Source organism: Schistosoma mansoni, chromosome 2 (genome assembly GCF_000237925.1).
Source record: "Schistosoma mansoni strain Puerto Rico chromosome 2, complete genome".
Lineage (NCBI taxonomy): Eukaryota > Metazoa > Platyhelminthes > Trematoda > Strigeidida > Schistosomatidae > Schistosoma > Schistosoma mansoni.
This window is the reverse complement of record NC_031496.1, coordinates 9,355,406-9,374,858: the sequence shown is the minus strand read 5'-3', so window position 1 is coordinate 9,374,858 and position 19,453 is coordinate 9,355,406. Positions and strand designations below refer to the sequence as shown.

The 19,453-nt window shown below is 34.3% G+C and overlaps 1 protein-coding gene across 1 annotated transcript in view; it reads left to right on the top strand.

The window, feature by feature from the left end:
- Nucleotides 1-3,067: 3,067 nt before the first annotated feature.
- Smp_044800 (putative ankyrin repeat domain protein) overlaps nucleotides 3,068-19,453 on the top strand; it is a gene marked incomplete at its 3' end in the record, with an annotated part of 31,560 nt that continues 15,174 nt past the window's right edge. Inside the window, exons 1-10 of the mRNA XM_018795603.1 lie at nucleotides 3,068-3,079; nucleotides 3,876-4,540; nucleotides 6,638-6,896; nucleotides 6,930-7,080; nucleotides 7,115-7,311; nucleotides 9,920-10,111; nucleotides 11,489-11,567; nucleotides 12,559-12,826; nucleotides 13,070-13,221; nucleotides 18,889-19,011. Coding sequence (XP_018649899.1) covers nucleotides 6,702-6,896; nucleotides 6,930-7,080; nucleotides 7,115-7,311; nucleotides 9,920-10,111; nucleotides 11,489-11,567; nucleotides 12,559-12,826; nucleotides 13,070-13,221; nucleotides 18,889-19,011 — 1,357 coding nt within the window. The 5' untranslated portion in view covers nucleotides 3,068-3,079; nucleotides 3,876-4,540; nucleotides 6,638-6,701. The remainder of the gene's footprint in view (nucleotides 3,080-3,875; nucleotides 4,541-6,637; nucleotides 6,897-6,929; nucleotides 7,081-7,114; nucleotides 7,312-9,919; nucleotides 10,112-11,488; nucleotides 11,568-12,558; nucleotides 12,827-13,069; nucleotides 13,222-18,888; nucleotides 19,012-19,453) is intronic.

The window sequence follows — 19,453 nt, the reverse complement described above, 5'->3', positions numbered from 1 at the left end:
TCTAGGGAGTTGAGTGAGTGAAAGGGACATGCTGAAGAGCGTCGCGAGCGGTCTCGAAATAATGTCCACAAGCAACGACAGCAAGCGTGGATGTAACCCATCGGGGCCCGGTATCCTGCAAGGTCTAAGGTTAGTTATCAATGGAAGAACAGTTTCCTCAGTCATATGTGCAGATCCTATGGCTGGTACCTAGGTGTAATTGGGACAATTAGCTGTAACACTACACGTAGAGTATATTTCACTAAAATAGTTTGAAAAAGTCTAAGCTTTTGCTAGATTAGATTCAGCTAGTAAATCTGAATTTTCGTGTAATTAACGCGGGAATACCATCACTACGTTCTGTTCGCCGTTTAACGTACAAAAACAATCGCTGCGAACAAGTACGGCTGTAATATGCCAACTGTTGTTCGTAAATGGTACGGGATTTAGCTATGGTCTTTTTACCTATATTCTGGATTTTTATACTCCCACTTAATGATGCCTGTCCTGTTGACACGAATAAGTCCCCAAAGTGTTTCCTACGCTACGACAACTTCCGGGTTTCCTTATTAACGCATGGGAGGCAATGTGGTAACTTACGTGTTGACCATGGGATAAACGGTTGTATTACGGACTCAAATATAGCCTTAAACTTATTCCATTCATCTTCGATCCATCCATCAGCATCGACCAACCAGTCAATAGAGATAGGACAGTCTGTGATTGCCGGAATAATAGCTCTCCTGATATTAGGACGGGGTGAAGCAGATGCAAACTCTATACCATGTGTCCGAAGTACAACGTGGTCACTATTTACTAGTGAGGAAAGGTGTTGAATGTGGACGACATCTTCACAGTGGTGTGTGAGAACAAGATCCAGAAACGACAGATCATGTTTCAAGTCAATATGTATCGGTTTCACGATACATTATACGAGTGCACACTGAATAATTGTTGATAGAAGGTCGCTATCGTAACCCCCACCTGAAGCTGTGAGCTCTATCCAGCTGATATGGGGTGCGTTGAAGTCTCCAACGATGAGACAACATTCTGCCTTACTCTAAGAACAGATGAGTCTTATGAGAAAGTCGTCAGCAAGACAACGCGGACTACGATATATCCCTCCTATAGTCACCAACCCGCTCCTAGATCTGATTGTACAACATACTACCTCTTACGTACCACTAGCATGGGCCTCCGACATGATCGATTGTATGCGAAAGTTGTCCCTTACTCTTTGCGACTTATAACTCTATCACTTCTGATACAGATGTAGTCTGAAATGATGGGAGAACAGTCATTATCTACAATGAGCCAAGTTTCTGTGACAACAGTTATATCAGGATTTAATTCATCCAACACCAAACTTCACTCGGGCATTTCATTTCGAAGACTACGGACACTCGTATAGCACACGTTTAAGGTGTTTTGTAAATCATACGTTCTACCCATACTGGTCTCGGAAGCATTGGCTTCCAAGACCTGACTACCCGAAAACCCTTAATCGTAAGGTTCGTTTCGCCATTTAGCTTTGAAATTCTTAACTCTGTAAGGGCATTTTTCCACTTGATCCGATCCTCAAGCGGCCAATCTGGTCGAATACGAATATTTGAATCCCGAGTATTGTGTGCGTTATTCACTATTACGTCTCTTCCCTCGAAATTCCCGAGTACTAACTTCAAGATCCTTCTTTGTTGTGCCTCGCCTCCAACCAATCTATCGAGTCTTATTACTCTCGTGATATGTACCCCTGAAACCTCTTCGGGCAGCATATTTTCGATGACAGATCCCATTAACTGCACATCGTGTGCATGTCTTTTAGCAGGGTCATTGTCTTTCGACTCTCTTAGATTTTGAATAATTAAACTAGGAACGTGGTTAACTACTTTGAAACTCGTGTTTACGGCTTTCGACCGTGACCTCAGGTCCTGCCTGTTGACTGCTGGTATCTTACCATTAGCTTCCATTATAACAGTGTCATGTGAGTCGAGCGAATGACTTACAACAGTATTTGATGGGGCCAAACTTTTCCTATCTACAACAGGGCTAAATATTTTCTTTTTTCGAACTTTAGCGGAATAATCTTACATTCAGAATGTAAGTCTAATAAGGACTCTTCAACTAATCGGACTCTTACTTTGGCTATCTTTCCTTCTCTTATACTTTTCCTCGTAATCCATTTCCCATCAGTCGCAGCATCCAGATTAGAACTATTCGGGACGATAATGGTTCTAACCGGATAATCAGTCGCTGCTGTAGCAACTTGTCCATCAATATCTAAAAGTGTATCGCTCATTAATTGTTTCGGGGTAGAAAGCTCTATTTCGTGTTGCACAGTTAGGTGTCTGGCTCTTGCCGTGACAGCACTTACGACACTGACATATTCTTCGTTATCACTATTCATGTTACTTGTACAGCCCTCACCAACCATCTTGTTAGCTAATGCCAGAAGGCTAATTGCTTCTTAAATGAGTAATATTTTGCTCGAACAACAAAACATACAAAGCCAAGGAGAGTTAGGTTTTGAGCACGTTTTATACTCAGTGGAACTTAAACGGGTACATCTTTTATCGCACCACTTCTTACACTCATCGCGTTGCATTTCTCCTTCTACAAGGAATAAGTAATATATCTGTCCACACTTGTGAGCAGAGCCGGCCATCTTAAAAAATAACTAAAATGGTGTACAAAATGGATATGTAAGACAAACCTCAAACCTTGATCGAATAAATTAAGCCCAAGTCGACTAAGAATGCTTTGATGCAGTAAATACACAGAAGCAAGATCAAAATACACAAATAAAATATCACTTTGGCCTAAATAAATTAAATTGAGGTGTAAAAGGTAGTTCTGATGCGTAATTTATGGTCGAAGCAGTGAATTTAACTCGACGAAAAACAATACCAATGTCCTTTTTAAATAGTGTGCGTTCCATAGAATAAATAACTCATTTGGTGAATTCATTATCTATTATAGACATTTGTAGAGGATATAGGGTACTTAAGCCTCCGTAAATATTCCAAAAATGACTTTTTGTCCACTACTTGTAGAACTAATTATGATGAAAATTTTGCGCGCGTTTGTTTTAATCTGCCACAAGGTATATGTTTTCATGATAATTAATAGTGCGATTTTAATTCTGATACTTTTTGACCTGAACCTTAATTATTATATCCCTCTTGGTAATTAATGCGCATTAATTATCTTTATTCTTTTCGTTCATATTATTGTACGCATGCATGCTGTATATGGATAGTGACGGTTGCTTACTCATATGATAAACAATAGTAGATTCCCTTTATAAAATAAACATTCGGTTTAAAATATAGCAAAAAGCTTCTGTTACTAACTAACTAATGATTTCGAATTTTTAAAAAATTCCATTCAATACAAAAGATTGCCAGCATATTTTCGGCGTGTGATTTTCCAGTCATAAGATCACTTTGAAATTGTAGGTGTTGGTTGACTGCAGTAGGATAAATTTATCCATCTGACTTTGTTTACAGTACTTCGGCTGACTGTTTTATGCTTTTTTGATGTAGTAAGTCTATTACGAAATGTACTGGAAGAATGTGCATTTCAAGCGCTAAAAGTACTAAAATACAACCATAAGAACAAGTGAAAAGTAATTGATCCATCTTTTTTTTTATCTTAATGGACTTGAATTATCTATGACAAGTAGATAGTGGATAAGTATCCAGACACAAGAAGTTATTAAAATACAGATATGGGGGTAATACATGCTGAAGCTTTAGCATCTTAGGATACGTCAGTATGTTTTAATAATTTAATGTGTGAGGGTGACCACAATGTGGTCGAAGAAACTAACGAGAACTAATTTAAAGGGGCGGGAAAAGCAACTATTAATACTGTATGGCTTTATTATTTTGAAATAGGTGGATAAACAATCTGATATGCTGCAAGTTTACACTTATTTTAACATATTAAATTTTGGAGCTCAATTATGAGCGGAGTGTCCAACAACATCTCCTGGATTGATTCTGTGGTTTATCTTATCGTCAGAGCAAAACAAAACAAACTCAATCAATTCCAAAGCAACATTGGGCTAAAGTTTACCGATATGTGTCAAACACTTTATAACTCTTTTGTTAGAATAAGAAGTATAGCTCTGTCTTCACCAATTCAGATAAGACGGCGTCTAATGAAATGGAATTCATGTTAGAAATACTTCTTATGGAATCTTGTTTATTGCAAGCCAACGTCTAAGCAAAATTGTCAAACGCTATAATGAGCAAATTGAATTCATTTTCTTATTGGCTGTTTGAATCTTCCCATTGATGTTTAAGGACTGCACTTTATCAATATATCCGGCAGGCGATCCCCAAATAGGACGAAACGCATGTCCTGGGTTTCACTGCTGAAGAAATTTCATCTCTGCCTATAGCAAGTTGTCAAGCTACACTATTTAAAAAAATTGAGACATTAATAGCTGCACTTACTATGGTTGAACAGTACAGCATTGGTTTTATAAATACTCAAATAATTCAATAAAGGTTTTCCAAATTTAAAAAGAAAATGAATAACAGAACCTAACGTTCTAGTGAGTTTATAGTGTTGAGCAACAGTGTTCATAAAATATGCCATAACTTTTTTCCACCTACTGAATAAGCGGTAAATCTTGTAAATATTATAGATCGTCAATATAGATAATATATGTGAATAATCGTAATCTACTTGGGTTAGACGTGAAAGGTATGACCTTCTAGCTTTCACCAAAGTTATGTCTCCCAATGAATACCTTACATGGATTTCTCTTTCGTGGTATGTATGTACTTTGGCTACTTTTATGACTGTATAAAATAAACATGACGAATGCAGAAATGTATTAGTAAAAGAAGACCAGAGAGATAGAGAGCAAAAACATTTTCACTAGGATCAACCGATGATGTGCAATAGATTGATTCGCGTTAGTTACCCTTGTTCTTGACGGTATCCGATAAACTGTCCCACGTCGTTAGCCGCTGTATAACTCAGGTTCAGTTTGCTAGGTAATTTGGTTGCGGCTTAGCGACATTTTCCTGACCCTATAACGTCTTGTACTTACTAAAAAGAAGGTTTTACGGAGTTATGAAATGTATTACGGATTAAAAACCTATGCCTTTCATTCTATTATGTATACTTGGAAATTGATACTGATGATAGATAATTTCGACAATCTTAAAGCGTATATCCGGTAATAAAGCAAATTTGGGTTGGTAAGTTGATTTGATGGATTTTATTTGTATGTGATTTATACTTGACACATGTCTCCAAAGACTCTGTAGTCTACAGGCTTGGTGGATTCTCAAGAAATCCTTTGAAATACTAATCAACAGAATAGTTTGAAAGCTTTTATAACAATGCGGCCTACCAGTCTAAGTATTAAAGTGGTGCTATCTATTTTGAAGTGAACTATAAATGGTGTGTTCTTTACGAAGCTAATGAGTTTACAAATGGTGACAGTACGAATCTGATATACGTTTTATACTCCTTAATAATGATTGTAATGTTTTCATACTTTTGCTTCAAAAGTGTGTCATGCACCGTAAATATGTCTACGTTGAGGCTGAAAATGCATTCCTTAGACAAATTAATAGACTTTTTAATAAGAACACCGGGTAGCAATACATGACAATCCGGTATTAAAAGTCTATCCAAGTATCCTAACGCAGATTCATATCTGATGGTAAGAATATATAAAAGTAGTTATTAAATGTTTTATGTGCGGTCAAAGCTCGAATCTGCTAAAAGCATACTTAAGTAGCCACAAATGAACCATACCTTCAAAACAGGATTAGGCTGTTGACGTACATGAGTGTATTTTTTAGATTTAGAATTAAAAGCGCTATAATTTGTAAATAAACTGAAATTCAGAAGGAAGTTAATGGTAGTTTGAAATTGCTTTGTCATTTACGAGGTATTCTTCATATTGAAAATAAAGAACGTTTACTTAAAATATCTTTAAAATAGATCCTATAACTTCGGATATTTCGACTGGATTTATGTTAGGAGAAGGAACTCTTAGTATCTTGAAGGATAGAAGTCAGTAATTCTAAATGCCAATGTACATACATCTTGTTTTTTCGTATAAGTAGTAATTGATCTATTTCTACAAAGCAAATTTTTGCCAAACTGATCCTCACTTTGCTTTATTACAGTAAGCATATAGTGACAGCTGGAAATCTTAGTCCAGTTGATTAAATTATTCTATGAACTTCCTATTACGTTTTTATGCAAATATAGAACTTTATGTCAGTGGAATTTGTAACTGCATTTAAGACAATTAAAGTTCAAGTATGTGCAATCTGGAATACTAGTGAGGGTAACTTCAGTAATTATATAAATATAACTCTTGGATGATAAATAGACTGTCAAATGACAAACTGACTCTGGAAAAATCATGAGAACAGAGGAACTGATGAACACATCAAACAAAAAATAAAACAAACGCTTGAATTTCTGACTATTCTCAAATTAACTTGTACTAGCGGAAGGCCTAAGTATTAAATAACCTTTATTTGTCAACCTTACATATTTCTCTAATTCAGGTCATGCTCATTTATTTATGTCGAGTTTTTCATAACTGTTCTTTGTAAAATGAGAGTTTCTGTTTCTCATTTTGGTCTTTGCTTTTTTCTCTGTCTTGAATTTTCACTAGTAAATATTTTTAATTAACATTTTTGGGAACTTCATTACAAATATTTGACTGAGCTTTACGCCATATGCCAATAGCAGATTCTCGACTGGAACGTTTACAAATAAGGAAGCTTCTTCAGTGTGTGAATAATAAGGACATCGACCAGATAAAGAAGTTGATTGAACATGGGGTGCCGAATCTCATCAATTATAATGATCCAGATAATGGTATAACGGCTGTAATTTCAGCTGTCAAGTCGGACGACGTCTGCACAATTGAAGTAATAAAGTAAACCTTGTAAATAACGTTTTAGTTTCTTCTTTTGAATGGCGCATGCATAGACATAGTAGATTTTGATGGCAAAACTGCTTTAATGACGGCAGCTGAACTTGGAAACGTAGATATTTTCAAGAAATTACTTGACAAAGGTGCCAATAGGAATGCAAATGATTTCAATGAAAGAAGTAATTTTAACTGGTCTATAATTACTGCTTTTAGCCGCATTATTCTATTGTATTTCACCAACCGATGCGCATTTAAAATGTTTAGGCCTATTACTAGATAAAAGTATGCTCATTAATAAACAGGACCGTGATGGAGAAACAGCATTACATGTTGCATGTAAAAGATCTATTGAAAATGAGAAGTTCATCCTTGAATTATTGAACAATGGTGCTAATCCAAACATTTATTCGGTATGTTATTTATACAACTCGCCACCTATTTATTTCCGCACAACGAACATATTATACTGACTGTTTTGAGTTATTTTTTTCTGACACTTAGCAAGATGAAGTTCGATATTTTGGAAATGAACCCCTATCCTCAGATTTAAATGACTATAGTGATTTCATTTCTTTGTTTTCTACTCACGGTCACATTCAAAAACACAAGCTTTAGTCAAAATATTCAACTTTATTCACTTCAAAATTCTCAGTATAACTATATGCTTATAAAAGTGAGATTGAAGAATCGCAAGTTCCATTTGATAAAGCATTGTTTAAATCGACCAGAATGTCATAAGCATCAGAAGAAATTGAACAAAGAAAAAATTCTGTGAAGTCATCAGAACGTCTCGAGAAAATAGCACTGAGAAGTGCCAGAACGTACTGAAAAACATTTTGTGGATAAGATGAAGAAGGGGCGCACTGCGATAATCTGTATACTGCTCTGATATCTAATGCTATAAACGGCTGATTTTTTAAATTTCTGTGTTCTTAGAGGAGGACTAAAAACTTCATTGAATGAATCATGAAACAGCAAAGAATTTAAAGATTGACGAAATGCCTTTATCAATCAGACTTTGGGTTTATTGTGATTTATTTCCAGCTGTATTATTGACATATGTCAAGTCAAACTGTACTTAAAGTCATTATGTGGTAGAATTACTCAATAGTTTATGGTTTGTACTTCCCAAGAAGTCTCACATATACATAGTTCAGACCATCATAAGCTATATTTATTGGGTGTTACTAGGCTGGTTATGTAAAATTCCTGTCAGAGGGCCCATTATGTGGATCAGCCAGCTTTTAGTGGTAAAATATAAATATACATAACTACTGCCGTTGGAAAAAAACTTAACTGATACCGTAAACGTTCAATTAGCGGTAATTCTTTAAAATTAGGACTTGTTTTTATACTAGTGAAGTGTTCAGCTTAAGGTCATTTTTACTACAAAAATGTGGTTAAAGTACAGGATTGTTAGTCTTTAGGCGTACTAGTATAACTTTTAAGTTGAATTTTAGCTCACTAATTTGACGGTTAAGCCTTTGAGGTTGAGTATAAAGGCCCTGAGATCAATTCTTGGATACGAAGTCGTGAATACACGCTGCTGTAGAATCCTATTCTAGGATGAAACATCCACTAGTGTTTCCGGTTTTTCAGCGTTTATCTAACTTAGGTTGCTTTGTGATCTCAGTGGTATTATTATTATTATTACTATCCTCTAACAACTTTTCATGATTATTATTCTATTGTTATTATAATCTTTACGTTTTTTGTTTTCTCTTCATATCTGTTAAATGAACAATTACCTCTCATATTTCTTACCCGTGAATTAATCTCATCTTCACAACATTTTGATATTTGAGATCTCGAATTACCTTATTATGTATTCCCTTTCTATTCTTCTGCAGATTCATATATCTATCAAACAGCCATAAATACGAACGTACAGCTTGAGCAAATAATTTCGTCGAAAAGAAACCAAATTCTCATACCCAAATTATCTTTATTTTTATAAATAAGTAGTATATTTGTAATATCCCAATGAGTAGAAAAATTAGACTTTCTGACGTGCGTGACTCAATGTAAGCCACTTCTTCAGAGAATAAATAACCAAATTAACATTAATCCAAGTTTAAATTGTACAACGGAACAACATGAATATTATGTGGTCAATCAAAAAACAGGTCTGAATATGTCAATATCATGTCATTTCGATCAAGGTGATTCATAAGCGACATATATGTAAATTTGTGTGTGTGCAGTGTTAAAGATGAAAAATGTTTGACCTTTATGGTGATAAAGGATAGAGTTTAATCTGTAAGATAATAGTGTGAATTGTCATTAACATCACACTAGGTGGCTAGGATAGATAGTCCAAGTAGGATGTATGGTAAAGCCTTCTTTTCTATTAAGAGAAGTAGGATTAAGCATTATATGGAACTACATCTCAGAGTTGATGTTCACTCTGGGACTCGAACCCAGTACCCTTCGCTTCAAACGCCATCGCATTCTCCACTCGACCACTGAGTCCTGAGATGCAGGTACATCTGGCTGACGAGTCCCAAGTAGGACGAAACGCGCGTCCTGGATTACACTGCTAGTCACTATCCATCTTTCCTGATAAAATGTCTGTTACAAGTCATCAAATTTTCGAACTGAATCTCATGCAGAGTCATAAGTAGGTAATACTGTGAAATATTAAACTAGAATGAAAGATAGATCCTGTGCTTCATAGTTTTCTTTTTAAAACATTCCCTAGCCTATGTTGATCTACGATCAAATCAAACGAATCTTGAAAAACAATCTAATAAATCTTGTTTATATTTTTCCTAATTTTCAAACCAAACACATTAACCTGTTTTTACTAAGTAAAGTTATTGGATCTCTACCATAAACTATGTAGGGGATCTTAGCTTAACTGGAAGAGTTGACTCACGCTCTCAACTATAATAAATACTAAATCTCCACAAAACCCCTTCTATAATTAATTGGAAGAGACTATCACGCCATACTCAAAAAGGGAATTTCAATAATTCATACCGTATTGTTTCTGTATTTATTTACATTATACTTTAGAAAAATGGAAAAACTGCGTTTTTAGAAGCATGTGGAACAGGTAGTAGTACCTCAGTTGCAGCAGCATTACGTGCTGGAGCTGATCTAAATTCTTGTGACAAAGACAAACAAAGTGGCGCTCATGAAGCTGCTAAAAATGGTCATTTAAAGGTGTTGTTTGTACTTTCTGCATTTGGATTCAACTTCAATGCTGTAAGTGAAATTCAATTATAAACTACTGTCAAGCGAACAAAGCATTAGGAGTTTTTTTTAAGTCTATAAATCAAATAAATATCTGGTGAATCGGATAGTGTACTATTAGTGTTATTCTCAGAGTGACTTACATCCTTGAAATTGATTGATTCTCAGCTAATATCGTAAAAGAACGACCAGTATAACAAAGAAGCATTATACATTGAATGAGTATGTCTTACACAGTACACCCAATCAATTTTTTCTTCACTTAGCGGGCATGTGCTGCATATTAGAAAGCAATTTTCATGCAACGATTTCAATTCAACCTCTAACTTCGACAATATTTGTGTATTTTCATTCTGGATATTTGACTTTGTAGTGGAAATATTCAGAGTAGGCAGCTGCGCATAACTTCAGCTCACTATTAACATTAGGCAGTAGTGATTTAATGAGGCATATCGTCAGCCTTTAAATAAAGCTTCATCCTTTTTCATTCAATCGCTTTCTCTTATATCACATAAATGAGAAGATCAAGTCACAAGTCCGAATAAGCTATTTATCTGATGACTAAATTTCTTCTGTATCTTTACTATAAAATCTCCAAGGTCAGACTGATTAAAACTAGTTAAGAAGGAACACTTTCATTCAAGGTTAATCTTTTTTGGAATTTTTTGTTAGCCTCTACCAATTCAAAGTAACAGCTCTTTGTACAATGAATTTCATAGTTACTGATGTAACTTACATCTTCTGATAATTGAACAAATACAGACTTCTAAACACATATTTTACTAAATTGTCAAAGAAACATATGTTTAACTTCACTTGGTATTGTTTATTTGACAATTTAGTAAAATATGTGGACTGCAATTGATCTGTCTCTCATTATCATGTATGCATACTGTGCGTATCGCCTCGATATAGCCTTAATTCACATGCATTATAAGCAAAGATGGATAGTGGCTAGCAGTGGAATCCAGGACGCGCGTTTCGTCCTATTTACAATGCTCGTGAATTACGGCTATATCGAGACAATATGCACAGTATGCACATATGCCAATTAGATACTGACCAGTTGTAGTCCTAAACATCAATGGGAAGATTCAAACAAACAATACTAATTGAATTTATATAAACACTAGTTTCAACAAAATATTCATTTTGAATGTCATTATATATTAAGTTTGTTTAGCTAACATTTTCGGTACTACTACTACTACTGCTACTACTATTACTACTACTACTACTACTACTACTACCACTACTACTACTACTACTACTACTACTACTACTACTACTAGTAATAATAATAATAATAATAATAATAATAATATCAGTTTAATCAATTTTGTATAATGAACACTGATTCGATATTCATTTCACTTTAATTCAAAACAGCTTGATAACGATGGAAATAATCCATTACACATGGCTGCTAAAGTCGATGAAATGTGTTGTAAATTTCTTGGGCAAAGAGGTGAATTGACAATATTTCTGATTTATATTTTATTCTAATTTAATATGATGAGTAAATAAAATTATTGCTTTAAATACCTTAAGAAAACAGCGTAGAAAACTATAATGTCGTTTAACTAATTTAAAGTTTAACAAAACAATAAAAATTGATGATTAAGTTTATTGTTAAATGTTGGGTTTAACGATGCACTAGTTAATCATATTCAAACTAGAACAATAATGAACATGAATGAAGATTTTTTAAGCTTAGACTACAGATACTTACTCACGCCTGTTGCCCCTCGTGGAGGAGTATAGACCGCACACCAGCATTCTCCATCCAGCCTTGTTCTGGACAATCCTTTCAACTTCTTTCCAGTTGCTATTCATCCTTTTAACATCTGCTTCTAATTCCCGATGCAATGTGTTCTTTGGTCTTCCTCTTTTACGATTACCTTCAGGATTCCAAGTTAGGGATTGCCTCGTGATGCAGTTTGGTGATTTTCTCAATGTATGTCCCATCCACTTCTAACGTCTGACACACTGAAGCTATTGTTTGTTTTTTCCTTCCCAGTTGTCCTCCATCGTAGTTTCTTCTTTCTGTAGATCGTGTAAAGCTTGGAGCCTATTGTTGAGAGTTATCTTGAGTTGGTTGAGTTTGTCAGTATCTCGAAGAAAGGCTATGATAAACCTTTGTAATACTGCTCCTCCAGACTACAAATAACCTATCAAATAAATGTATAATATCGGATGCGAAATAGAATTGACTGAGTTTACTGTTGTTCATAGCCATCTGAGTTTAAGATCTCATTGAAATTAGCCCAATATTAACACAAAGAAGATAAACTGGGAACTAGTAGATAGAAAATCCAGACTAATTAAGTGAAACTATTTTTTTAAATGAGATATTTATCAAGACGGTCTGACTTTATAAGAGAGCTGTATAATGCTTGAATACTACACATTCGCTGTTTCCATTTCTTACATGATTGTTTTCCATTAATTTTTAAAAGGTTGTGATGCAAAAGTAAAGAACGCAAATGGAAAATTACCTCGAAACATTGCTGTTGATGAAGGTAAAAAACTATGTGCCAAAGAACTACGTAAACTAGAACGTGTGACAAGTAAAACAATAAAAAATGCAGAATCTTGGGCCATTAGACTATACGATTGGTCAATTGTATTTGCAAATGATTTAAGAGAACGTTTCATTGAAATTAGTCATCGATTATCAAGTGCTTTAGAAGAACAGAAAGAAACAAATTCAAGTGTTTCAAGAGAGTTAGACAGTAGAAATGATTTACAAGTTAGTGAACAAAGTTTAATCACAGCAGTGCATGCTTCTAATCAACAAGAATCAGATAAATTAAGCACGAAAACCAGTCCAAGTAAAAAGAGAAAACGATCAAAAAAACGTAGTACAAGCCGTTCCAGATCTAGAAAAGCATCAACCATAAGAATTCCCATAGAAGATTTCATATCAGTAATTAGTTCGTTGAATGGACCAATCAATGAGATAATTAGTAAAACACTGCTTACTTTACATGAGAAAAATGCAGATGGTTGTATTGATTGGGAAGAGTTCTTAACTGGAAAAAAATATTTGAATAAAAACTACTTAGTATCAGCCTTTGAGAAGAAGAAAGGCAAAAAGAAAAAAAGAAAAGGCGGTAAAGGTAATTTGGGATAAAAGTCGGTTTTTTTCCTTAGTTAATATAACTCCCTTCTTTCAGTTATAGCGAGCCATCAACATCTAATTAATTGCATGCTTTTTTACTGTACGAATGTTAGATTGTAACCCCATCTTAGTTTACTATACAATAGATATGTCAGTTGCTAAATAAGAAGCCATTATGTATCAAATTCAACAAATCATAGTGAAGTAGTGGCTTGATGGTTAAAGCGTTTAACCTTTCGCTTTTAAGTAGCGGGACCGAACCCCACTTTCCTATTTTGGTTTGAGTAACAAAATAATATCAATAGTTTTCACAAAAAGATTGTGGCTCAAGGTAAAAGATATGAATGAGTAACCGGTAAATATGTGATAAATTATGCTTTCTGCTATTCTTTAATGCTTTCAGTCTATGTTATTTCATACTTTTCATTCTTTCCTCCATTTAAGTCACATTTCACATATTTGCCATGGGTTTATTTCCCAGACATATTTTCTTTACCTCATGTCGTTTATTGTCTTGGATCACTATGATAATTTAAGGTGTAACGAGTTGAACCATTACGAAATAGTGCCGCATTTTACATATTTTGTGATTCATTGATGCTTGAAGCTAACCATACATGTAAACTCTGAAGACAGACTAAGATCGATTTTGTTTTCATACATTTCGTAATTTAAAACCTGAAATTCTATCATCTATAAGAATACAATTTGGTATTAACTTTATATGTTTAAATTTTTCCATTATTTATAATGAAGACTGTAGTGGTCATGCTCTCTTGGGGGTATGCAATTCCTTAACGGATAACTTGAAATTATTCCATTTAATTGTTTGTCAATTCAAAATGCAGTATTAACAACAGGGAAATACAAACCTTTACAATTAATAATACATGTTATTATCGACAAACGAATGAGGTTTAGTATGATTCACAAGCCTTTAAAACTTGTGCCTATGGATACCGAGTTCAAGTATCTTTGTGAACATTGGAATGGATCAAAGACTTTTAGATAAAAGCTATGATTAGAGGGATCCAGTTATGTTGAGAGTGTGACTGTTACCTACTGATGATATTAGATAAGCTTTACACTAAATTACTAATCGCTGCTCATTATATTTAATCTCGATCAAATAAGTCAATACGCTGGTTCATCCATCAATTTCAGTTGACATATATAATCCTCATCATTTTCTACATTTTTGCTAGGAAATAATAAATTTGAGGTTTGTTCTGAAAGTATAATTTCTTCTAAATAACTCTGTTTTATGGATTCTTTTATCATTACTTCCATGTCAGCTAGTTAGATTTAATGGTTTGTGTTAAGTTTACTTGTGATGAGACCGATTTTAAACAAGTAAGACCATTGTAAGCAAAGATGTATAGTAGCTAGCAGTGGAATCCAGGACACGTGTTTCATCCTATTTTGAACTCGTCAGATGGATGTACCTGCATCTCAGAGTTGATGTTCACTCTGGGACTCAAACAAACAATAATTAGTTGAATTTAAGTAAGAACTTTGTTTGTAAATATTAGTAATCTCCACAACACCATACTAATATTTAAATTTGTTGATAAAATCAACGGATATGATTCGCGCTTAAATTCCTACTGTTTAAAGAAAAAAATTACTTGTCATACGTGATATACCTACAGTAGTCGAAATAATCCAAATGCTAAGGATAAAGAAGAGGTGACTTTACTCTGGAGACTAAGCATGTCACTTTTAGCTTCTACCATAAACACTTGATATATCATCCGAATTGATAAATTATGTTCAATATGCCCGATTTATTATTTATTTACGTATCTAAGTGATGTTAGAAAGATTATTTCAACAAAAATGTAGCGAACGAGAACACCAGTGAGGAGAATCAAATGCATTTTAATAAAACATCACAGAATATCTTGGTAAAATCTGAGATCTATACAGTAAATAATTCATATGCAAAAAATCCATCAATTGTTTCAGACCTCGTTGGTCCTTCGTTTCCATCCCATTCACCTTCTGTTCTCGTTCTCTTATCTTCGATTTTCTCAACCTTTTGCTGCTAGGCATTCCACGTTCAAATGGTAATGCATACTACTTATATTTGTCTACATCAGTAGAACATGCCACAATAAAACTTTGGCAGCTTTCTCTTAAAACTTTGCTAACTTCATTGTTAATTACAAAATATAGTGATATCTCTATGCAATACTGCAATGAAGATTGTAGGTTTAATAAATAATTTAGACATTTTTAAGTTCACTCATACACTATTCATTTTTATGGCTCGAAGATGTACTTTTTTTAGTTTGCACTGAATTTGAATTTTTCTATTGCAGAAACTTCCTTAATTTGTACTATTTCATTTCATATTATAATTCAGTTTTTCGAAAGATTTTCATTTATTTGTTTGTTGCATTTCGAGTCTATTGGTTATTCTTAAAGCACTAATTACCTTAGATATTCAAAATATACATTTCAAGCATATATATTTACTTACATAATTATGCTTGTTACCCCTCGTGGAGGAGCATAGGCTGCCCACCAGAATTCTCCATCCAACCCTGTCCTGGACAACCCTTTCAAGTTATTTCCAGTTAACATTCATCCTTTTTGTTACGTCTGGCCGATTGTGAACGCTATATTCGCTTCCCTAAGCTAGTTCCGTACCCCCGAGCTAGAACTATACACCACGACTTGAAGACCAGAGAAAAGGCACAAAGTGTGAGGGAAGCACTTTACTACAGGGTTCCTTCATGTACAGAAAATATAGGGGTTTTATAGTAATTTAAGATTCTTTGAGTTTTACTGAAAGTTCTAGAATACTGCTAAACATAGTAGCAGTATATTAATCAGCCAATCAGGATCTCCACATGTGACTTTTCCATTTTCGTTATTTTAGTAACATAACTTCACATAATTTCTAATTAATCGCTGATTGGTTGAAATACTCCTTGATGACCCCTGAGCTTGTTATGTCGCTTGCGAGAAAAATGCAGGGTCATCCTAACACTTTTAATATCTGCTTCCAATTCACGATGCAATGTGTTCTTTGGCCTCCCTCTTTTCCACTTACCTTCAGGATTCCGAGTTAGGGATTGCCTTGTGATGCAGTCTGATGATTTCCTCAATGTATGTCCTATCCAACGTCTTTTCCTTATTTATTCTTCAGCTGGAATCTGATTTGTCCTCTCCCACAGAAAATCGTTGCTGATGGTATCCGGTCAATGAATGTTGAGTATTTTGAGTAGACAACTGTTTATAAATACTTGAACCTTCTTAATCGTTTCAAGCATATATATCTTACTGGAAATAATTGGTAAATGACAAACATCTACCCCTTTAAAGTAACTATAATACGTTAACGCATTCTCATTGATGATGAGGATTGTTCACTGAATAAAATCAAATATCAGTGTGGGGATTTGTGGAGATTGTTGTATTTTAACATTTAAATGGGCACTGTCGAGGAGTCCCATACTAGAACAAAACTACCGTACAGTGTTCCTGGTTTCCAAAGGTTGTCTAGCTTAGATAGACTCATGAATTCAACTGTTAACAAAGTCAAATACATTTAATGATATAATATTGAGTTAGATATTTAATATCAATTCCAACAATCAGTTGAAATGGACTACAAAAGAAGGCGTAAAAAATCAGAGTACCAGTCTTAGTTTTGTCTAATATTATCGCCTTCTGGTAAATTCAGAACCTATAATTTTTCAAAGGGCTAATTAAAGAAAGAAATTTGAGTTGAAATTCAATAATCAGTACTCTTAAGAGTTATGTAGTTGATTTCATTTTATATGCATACTATCAAGTATGTTCGTTGGATTATGTTCCCGAACCATATCAGCGCAGTCAGAAAAAATTATCAAGATGATTAGCAAACTAGTTGTAGTAATAGTGGCCGTGTGTTGTGCACTACTTATATGAAAGGATATTAAAAGAACAATGAAGTTCGTAAGAGGTAATTCAAGCATGATGTGGAAAGAGTGTATTGAGTATTTGTTTACATATGTTAAAATCCAGTGTATGATTTTGCTTATTACAATAAATTGGTTTAGCCTACCTAAGTTTCCGTTCGTTCCAGTTGTAGTAGTAGCGTCACTAGTATCAAGAAGAATTACACACAGAGTAGATGATTCATGAAGAACAAATGAACTCGCCTAAGGAAGGGTTCAAAATAATTTTAAAACCAACAATTTAGGAAAAAGCAAATAGCGAATACATCTCTGGCATTGTGATTATTTCTCGTTTAAATAATATCATACTAAATATTGGAAGTCTGACCAGTTCTAATGGGTTGGTGTCTGACAAAATCTCTTCACGGATTCAAAAAGCTCGTTTGGCTTTTGCCAACTTACATCATCTATGGCGAAGACGAGATATCTGTCTATCAACTAAGGGACGGGTATACTGCGCAGCAGTTAGCTCTGTTCTACTTTAAGACTGTGAAACGTGGCCATTAAGAGTGGAAGATACTCGTAAGTTACTATTATTTGATCACAGATGCCTTAGAAATATTGCTCGCATTTGCTGGGATCACCGGGTAAGTAATAGTGAGGTTAGACACAGGGCATTCGGGAATGATGGTAAAACAGTTATTGAGGTTTTAAATCTTCATCGACTGAGATGGTTGGGCCACGTGTTACGTATGACCGAACATCAATTAACACGACGCGCAATGCTAACCAGTGTTGAAGGCGGTTGGAAGAAAGTTAGAGGCGGCCAAACCAAAACGTGGTATCAATGCTTGAAGTCACTAACTTCTAGTCTAAGCCATGTTGGTAGATGCAGACTACTTGGTTGGGGTCAGCGCGATTTATCGTGACCAATGATTGGAGACTCTGGGTGACATGGCTTAGAATCGGTCAAAATGGTGTAGATGTAAACACTCTTTTTCTTCATTGAACCATGAGATTAAAATTGCTTTATGTCTTTCTTTCTACCAACTAATTCTTTCTTCCTGTACTGTATCCTTATACACAATCTTTCTTTTATGTATTACTGCCATTGAAGTAACCACTTCTATGAGTCCGGTGTCGATCTTGTTGTGCTAATGAGGTATGGGAACTTGGACTGATGCATAAATGTGCCTAGTCCTATGTTGTAGCTGACTGACTGAAATTTTGAACTACTAAATTAGTTCATCTCATTGAGATACAATAAATCACTGCAAAAGCAGAACATCAGATTTTATTATTTTCTGTCTAAAATCTTCTTGTTTGGCTGCTAACAATTAACTTACTTTGATTTCTCTGTCCTCGGTGTTGAGACTAGAATTACTTATAGTTTAAATAAATATAATTTAGTACAGTCAAGAAGAAATCAATTTATTAAATTTATTCATTGTGCTTTTTGAAGAAAAACCTGTGTAGACCTAAATTATGGCTTTTTTCCCGACTAGACTGATTATGTAATAAGAATTCTTAACTATACTACAGAAGTAATTTGTTGAAACCATGAACTGATCAATGAAAACCAACAATCTCCACAATTCCAAACTGAGAATTAATTTAGTTTTTTTCCGTTCAAGTTATTGTGAATGGCAAAGTTACTAAAAAACATAAGTTTTACTTGTGGTTTGAATGTTATATACCAGTTAAAATAGCTGATGTCATACAGTGATTAATTTTGTCAAATGTATTGTTTATTTTTTATTTACTGTTTCTCTTAGGTAGTAAACGTAGAAAAATACCTATGGATATATGTACACTACCATCAGAGGCTATTTATCGTCGTGCAGATGGTGGTCCCTCTATAATGTACATTCCTAAGGAGATTCATCCCATTGACTTAAGTAAGTTTTTAGTACCGTATATTTTATTTTTATGCACTGCACATGAATTCAGTTGCAATAATGATTGCTCAAATATTTTACAGACAGGTTTGTATTTTATTTAACTGCATAAAGTAAAACCTCTTTCAATTATACTAAAATATCAATATAGAAATATGTATGAAGAAAACGAACAGGTGGATTGTTGATAAAATATTTATTTTTGCAGTCGTAGTCAATGTCTTAAAATTGTCGAAGCCTCCATCAACAAAACTGTTAAATATTTCAGTCTTTTACCTTGAAGTTTCACTTTTAAGGATCATAGTAACAAAATTATAATCTCGATAGGTTTTGTAGTGCACGAGAACACGGGTAGGGACAATCGAATGTATTAAAGCACAAATTACAGACTATCTCACTAAATTTATAAGAACTTTCGTCTAAATTAGAGCGAATAGTTTCA